The sequence below is a fragment of the Lactuca virosa genome, chromosome 7 (assembly GCF_052849685.1).
Source record: "Lactuca virosa cultivar CGN04683 chromosome 7, Lactuca_virosa_CGN04683_v6, whole genome shotgun sequence".
Taxonomy (NCBI): Eukaryota; Viridiplantae; Streptophyta; class Magnoliopsida; order Asterales; family Asteraceae; genus Lactuca; species Lactuca virosa.
The window spans coordinates 58,770,767-58,778,661 of record NC_136432.1 but is presented as its reverse complement, the minus strand read 5'-3'; the positions used below and the strand labels follow the sequence as shown (position 1 = coordinate 58,778,661).

General features: G+C 35.7%; 1 protein-coding gene and 1 pseudogene across 1 annotated transcript; both read left to right on the top strand.

Moving 5' to 3' along the window:
• The first annotated feature begins 449 nt into the window (after nucleotides 1-449).
• Nucleotides 450-1,946, top strand: LOC145126212 (putative F-box/LRR-repeat protein 23). Its single transcript, XM_079061616.1, has 2 exons — nucleotides 450-794; nucleotides 1,230-1,946. The coding sequence occupies exons 1-2, from the start codon at nucleotides 457-459 to the stop codon at nucleotides 1,663-1,665; spliced, it is 774 nt and encodes a 257-aa protein (XP_078917742.1). The 5' UTR covers nucleotides 450-456; the 3' UTR covers nucleotides 1,666-1,946.
• A 4,018-nt stretch (nucleotides 1,947-5,964) lies between these two features.
• Nucleotides 5,965-7,389, top strand: LOC145126686 (F-box protein SKIP19 pseudogene; annotated as a pseudogene).
• The last annotated feature ends 506 nt before the right edge of the window (nucleotides 7,390-7,895 follow it).

Sequence of the window (7,895 nt, the reverse complement as noted above, 5' to 3'; positions counted from 1 at the left end):
GTAATTTCTTAAAACAACTTGATATTTCGGTTAATGTGAAAAATGACTAACAATATAAGGGGTTTTTTTTTTGCATATAAACAAAATGTAAAGGTTTTTCTGAATGTTAGTTATAATTTTTTTTTGAAACGACAATTCTAACCTAAACTACACCTTAAATTCATCTATGTCCACAATAAGACTTGAACCATCGGCCTCAAGAAATAAGGGCAACACCAAATACTATTGAGGTAGAATCCCTTTGGTGATAAATGGTTGTGTTTTTCTGCATTTTTGCCTTTTAAATGTTGGACAAAGTTATATGATTTGCTTTATTAAAAATATTGTTTTTCGTAAAGGAATGAATTTGTAAAACACGAAAAAGGCTAGGGAGACTATTTGTAAATCATTTTATTCCGATAGAAAAGGGGATTTTCGATAAATAATGCGGTAAAATCATCGTAATTCATAGCTAAAATGGCGTCGACCTCCGCCGTCGAGACGTTGTCGGTAAGGAAGGAATCTCCAAATTGGCTGGACATGCCTCACGAACTGATGGCAGATATACTTCAAAGATTGCGTACAGCGGAAAAACTCAGGAGCGCAGGGCAAGTATGCAGAACGTGGCGAAGAATTTGCAAGGATCCGGCGATGTGGAAGGTCATCGATATTAACAAATGGCAGGATGGTTGTGATACGAATCAGAATCTCGAGATGCTGATTAAGCAGGCAGTCGACCTCAGCTGTGGGGAACTGATAGATATCAGTATCGAGGGCTTTTGCACCGATGATCTCCTTCATCACATTGTGCTACGGTAGGTTTTCCCTTTCACTTTCCGATTGCTATTCAATTTAATACTCATGCTGGACACAATACGCAACATCCTAGTTTCATATGTTAGCGAGTAAGAATTTTTATGGTAAAAAAGAAATTATGATCTACGTTTATCTGCTTCTGTTATTTGTTGCATAGAGTATTAATTAATATCTGGAAAATTGGGACTATAATAGAATTGAAGGCACACTTGAGATGAAAATTGGTTGTAACTTGGCCCAAATTGGTTGAATTCAGACAATATACTATAAACCCTTCGAAATCTGAAGAAAGTTTGCCTTCTAACACGACTATAAACATGATACCACGGTTATCAGCTTAGTACAACATAACAAATGCTACCTAAATATTTTTTAATTTCACAGCATTTAATTGTTGTTTATGTTTGTTATCTGTTTCTTTTCTGTGGCTCCAGCTCAAGAAAGCTGAAGCGTCTTTCCCTTCGGTGCTGCTTTGATATGACGAGCAGTGGGCTGAGTAGGGGAGTCAAAAGGGTACCACATGAGTTGGAGAAACTTCACATTAATTGTCCCTATATGCAAGCAAAAGACATTGAAGTTATTGGACGGAATTGCTCTCAGCTCAAGTCCTTCAAAATATGTATGATAACCAGAAAGCCGTTCATCATATATACATGTGATGATCATGCTGTTGCCATTGCAAACAACATGCCCGAGTTACGCCATTTACAGATTTATGGTGATGAGATGACAAATGATGGATTGGAGGCCATTCTTAACGGATGCCCTCACCTTCAATCCCTAGACATTTATATGCGTTGTAGATTTAATCTTGATGGAAATTTAGTACAAAGGTGCGTGGAACGGATCAAAGATTTTAAGCACAGCTGATCAACATAATACAATGATGACTCTGATGATTATATGGGTTGTTCCTTGGTTTCCGATTAGGATTGCTATGATTGGGTTTAGCTGGTCTGCAGCTTTGATAAATTAGCTAGAGATATTGAGATACTATCTATCTTTCTGCTTAGAGTTTGTTTGATGTGGGTGGGTATATATGTTTTTGTTCCTTTCATGCTAGCTGCAGGTCTCCAGGACCCAAATGGGAAAATCTACAACAATTTACAACTTTAATTGAAACAGAAACTTAACACATCTTTTTGCTTTCGAAAAAGTGTTACCTTCACATTATGGTATCTCTAGCTATGACATTATAATTTATAAAGTGAATTTGACCAAATCTTTTACGCAGAAGAAGAGTATTGATAAAACACCACATCTGAAGGTCATTCAAGATATTTGTTTAATTTCAAATATATTGCTCTTTTAACAATTCCAATGATTATATCCTCATTAACGCTTGTTCACTTTAATACTTGTCTAATAATAATAAAGTCATCTCGATGTGATTCTGCTTCCTATGCTCCGTGCGCTTCTATTCAAAAGCCACTACATTGGGTGTACTAAATGAGCCTCTCGAGTGTGTGTGTATATCACATGATGGTTTTTATTCCTCAGACACTGAGGTACAATGTTAGGAATAAGATCTGATAAACGCACACGAACACGACAAATAAATATGCCAAGAAAAATAAAGAACACAAGGATTTAATGTGGTTCACTCGATTAGATTAAACCATGTTCACGGACGACCCAGAGAGGTTTTTATCAACAGTTGTCAAAAAAATGCTTCCATACATTATAACGGAGCTCTATTTTTAGAGACAAGTTGACCTAAAGCTATGGAGTGGACCTAAATGAACAACAATGAATATCTGACTCAGTGTTTGAGCACTGCAGTCCTACACGCAGCCATACACTGCGGTGCGTACATGCAGCCGTAAACAGCAATACTTACACCACAACGCAACTCAGCTGCCCCTACAGTGTCTCCTGAGCCTACCCTGAAGTCACTTTGCAGCTATAGATTCATGGCTGCAGACTAGTTGCTCTATCGCTATTATATTTCATATTCATACTGCCAATCTACACGCCATCAATAATGCAAAATAGACACTTCGCTCCTTATTTTTAGTTACTAATAAAAAAAGGTAGTTTAGGGAGTGCCAATTATTGTAAAAGCATTATCATCTATGTTTTTTGGTTTGTATAAGTGTTGCGTAGAGTATTAATTTGGATGTATACGTCTAATAATTGGAAAATGGGACTATAATAGAACTCAACACAACAAGCCCTCAGTTCAGTTTTGACAAAATATGATCAATCCTTTGAGAACATGTGGAAATTTTTTGGATAATGTATAGTAAGATTTGGTGAAAAAATTGTATATCTTTGGAGTTTGGAGGGTATCAATATTGTTCCCGTATGCATAGAAAGTTAATTTGATGCTAATATATGTTTTCTGTGATATATCTCGTGTTATCGTTTTAATATATATATATATATATATATATATATATATATATATATATATATATATATATATATCCTGTGATTGAATATATCTTGCGTTATATTTTATGTGATAAATTGGTAAAAACATATTGATGTTGGAATTCGAAAAAAATGAGTATTGTTGTTTGATTCTGTATAGTTATACATAACAGGTGATACCTAAATGTGATTTACTTTCACATCATTTATTGTTGGTGATTTTAGTGTCACCGACCATTTGATGTAACTAGGGTATACACGAGTGCCAAGGGGATTAACACTATAATCTATTACAAGCTAGGAGGTGCAGAATCCACACTTGTATAAGAATAGTTTTGTCTAAGGCCCAACAAAAGGTATATGGAATTTCGGAGTTGAAAGCTGGTGGGAAAACGGTTATAACTTCCATATACCCGTTTATAACCTCCGAAACGGAAGTAGTGTATAGTGGTTATAACTTCCAGTAGTGGCTTTAAAATCCATGGACTTGTCATAAATTCCACTAGTGGTTATAACGTATAGTAGTTGTTTTCACTTCCATGGAGTTGTTATAACTCTACTAGTGGTTATGACTTCCAATAGTGTTCATAACCTTCATTAGGGAAATTTCGAAGTTGAAAGGTGGTGGGAAAACGGTTATACCTTCCATATACCCGTTTATAACCTCCGAAACGGAAGTAGTGTATACCCGTTTATGAACACTATTATTAATTATAGCATCATACTTTTGTTATAGCATCATACTAAAAAGTTCGCTTTTTCTTGTGAAAAATCAGAAGTATATCACTATTTTCAATAGCCGGGTGCCCAAATGAAAGAAATGAGAAGTTGGTTGCTATTCTCAGTTGAAAAAAGTAAATTCCCCAAAACAAAAAATGGGAAAAAGTAATTTTTATTTTATGTAGACTATTTGCTTTATTAGATAACTAAGGATAAACTGAACAAGAAATATTTTTTTCTCTCAAGGATTGTAGTTGAAGAACACACAAAAACACAATTTTTTTTTTTTTTTGTAATTTACACTTCTCCAATAGAAAACAAGGTTTTTGATCAACCAAACCAAGCTTAACTTTTTAAATCGAGACACATATGTGAAATCATCGTATTTCATAGTTGAAATGGCAGCGATCTCCACCTCAGAGGTATCTTCGACAATGAAGGAATCTCCAAATTGGCTAGAAATGCCTGATGAACCAATGGAAAATATACTTTAAAAATTGGGCACCATAGAAATACTCCAGAGTGCACAGGGAAAGTATGCACAACTTGGGGAGAATTTGCAAAGGATTCTGATACGGAAGGTCGTCGATATTCCCATATCTCTTGATAATTGTGATACAATTACAATGTGGAGATAAGCAGACAATCGATCTCAGCTATGGGAACCGATTGATTTTAGTATTGAGGGGTTTTCCCACTGAAGATCACCTTCATCACATTGCACCACGGTAGGTTTAGGTTTCTTCCCCTTCCCATGGCTATGCAATTTCATAGTCATGTCCCACACGTACAAAGTACACACTATCATGACTGAAAAAATAAAGACATTTATTGCATCTTTCTAAGCCTAAAAAACAATATATAGGGTAGGAGTTTTGGTACAAATTTATAATCTACTTTAATTTGGCTTGCGTTACGTGTTGTGTTGTATATGTGTTGTATAGCGTATTAATTTGGATGCATATGTCTAATATTGGGGACTATAATAGAGTTAAGACACACTTATGGTTGCAACTTGGCTCAAAATGATTGAAGCAATCAAAGCCAAAGGCAAATCAAATCAATTTTCAATCGAAAAAATTCTCAATTTGAAAAATATGTGTTATGATATGTGATACTTTCAATCAGCGAAAGCACAGGGTCGGCCCCTTCGGGGGCTGACTGCACTAGGCTTTGATGTAGTCTTTAGCTATGAGACAAGCTGGGAAGTTGGTCACTGGAATTATGGTTAAGTCAATCCAGTTATTGAAGTTAGTAGAATTCGTAATTGTTTTACTAATTGATAAAAATAACATACATCGAATTAGTTTTGTGATTTGTCGATGTAAACTGTAAATTGCATGTTTTCACACTCACAAGCTTATGAGGAGGAGCGAAGATAGTTGGAAGTATTTACATAAAACTTAAAACAATCTTTTAGCTTAATTATATGAGCTTGCTGAGATTAGCCCCATTTTGGATTTAAAAAGAAGTACATAAATATGAATAGTATTTTTTTTAATGAGTAGCAATACCGAATACTTCTTACAGAATATGCTCACATACATATGACATAGTTCCAAAAAAATCTTGTTGAGTTTCTATGGAAATGATTTCATATTCGAGTAATCCCCTTGATCTTCTATTCTAAGCCATTCTCTTTAGCCACCCGAATGTCACTTGCAATTTATTTTATTATAGAAATCCAACTAAAAGTAGGATGTTATTTTTTGTAAATTATCAGAAGTATGTTGTTATTTTTGATAATTGATTGCCTAAAACAAAAAGTAAAAAAAAAATCAGAAGTTGATTACTATTTTTCATAAAAATAAATAAATTCTATAGAACTAAATCGGACAAAAGTAAGTTAGTTATTGATGATTTTTTTTTGAAGTAATTAAGAATCCAGTGAACTTGCAATTTTGTTTCTTTCGAAGGGCTGAATCTGTAGAGTACACAAAAGTCTGGGACGGTTTTTATAGTTCACCCTTCTCCAAGACTCCAACAGAAAAAACTGATTTTCCACAACCGAAACGACGCTTACTTGATAAAGATGAAACCAAATCGATAAAATCATCGCATTTCAAAGTTGAAATGGCGTCAACCTCCGCCGCAGAGACTTCGTCGGCAACAAAGGAACCTCCAAATTGGTTGAAAATGCCTGAAGAACTGATGGTAAATATATTTCATAGATTGCGTACTTCAGAAATACTCAACAGCGCAATGAAAGTATGTACACCTTGGCGGAGAATTTGCAAGGATCCGGCATTGTGGATGGTCATCGAGATGATCAAACCTGTTGATGACTGGGCCAGGGATTACACCATAGAAACGCTGACCAAGCAGGCAGTCCATCTAAGTTGTGGGGAATTGATCGATTTCAGTATCGAGGGATTTGGCACAGACGATCTCCTTGATCACGTTTTGCTACGGTTTGTTTCCTCCCCCTCCACTCGCTATTCAATTTCATACTCATAAGCATTCATCATTTGTAGAAAATATATACACATCTAGCCTTTTTTAACATGTCTAAGCCACTGCTTAATTTATGGAAATACGAATTTTGGTACAATTTTATCATCCACGTCTTGTGGCTTCTGGTATTTCCTGGAGAGACTATTAATTTGGTTACATACGATCTGACTAAAATATAATTGAACGGACACTTGAGATGAAGAATGATTGCAACTTCGGCCGGAAGTTACAACCACCAGTGGAAGTTATGACACCTGTGTGTTGCTCTGGATCTCTCTTCTGTGCAAAAGACGTGAATACCCTCTTTATCAAAAATTTCTAGTGATTGAAAATTTCCCTTGAGACGTTGTTTATGTTTGCTGCCAGATATTTTATTGGTTTGTAGTAGTTTTAAATTACTGAAAATATGTTGTTTTCTTTGGCTCTGAGTGGTGATTTGTCACCAGGTCAAATAAGCTGAATCGTCTTTGCCTTACAAACTGCTATAATATGACGAGTAGTGGGTTGAGTCAGGCAGTCAAAAAGGTACCACGATTGGAGAAACTTCACCTTACTTATATCTCTACGAAAGCAGAAGACATTGAAGTTATTGGACGGAATTGCCCTCAGCTAAAGTCCTTCATGTTGGCCAAAGAGTACTTCAGTGAAGCATTCATCGAAAGTGACAAAGATGCCCTTGCCATTGCGAATAGCATGCCTGAGTTTCGCCATTTACAGCTGTCTAATAGTAACATCACAAATGATGGACTTCAGGCCATTCTTGATGGCTGCCATTACCTTGAATCCCTAGACGTTCGTATGTGTTATAACCTCGATCTTCATGGAAATTTAGGAGAACTGTGTATGGAACGAATCAAAGACTTTAAGCATGACTCTACAGACAACAGCAGGATTCATCCTCAACTTCATGACTATGATTACCTTGATGATCTGGATTTCCCCAGGCGTTCCTATGTGGATGACTATTCTGAAGGTGAGAGCCTTGAAGACTTGATCAGGCAATTGGAATATGAAGGAATTGTAAGGTATCGTAGGTTTCGTTGACACGAAATGAAGACATTAATTGTTTTGGTTTATTGGTTAACATATGCAAACTGGATGTGGCTTAGCTGGTATGTAGTTTTGGTTGTGGGTGTTATTTATAATTCTATATGCTTAGAATTGGTGTAATGTTGTTATGTTTTTGGTTCTTGTAATGTTACTTAGTTTCCAGGACCCAAATTGACAAATCAAGAACAATGTGAAGGAAAAAAAATATTCTCCTATTTCCTGTGAAGCACTCCAAATACTCTCATCTCTTTTTGTATATTTCCAACCATGCATTTCTTAGGCTTAAGTTGATCCCTTTCAATCATTAATGTATATATATATTTTTTTTGTTAAATCAAACATTTACATGGCATTCGAGCACAATCCTGTGAGAGACCTTACCACGAAACAAAGCAAGCGTGCAACCAAATATGACAAAAAAAAAGTGATAAATGGTGGCACTGGCTGACAATGAAACCTGAAGGAATTAAGGGGAGGGGGAGACCTATTATCGGATAGAA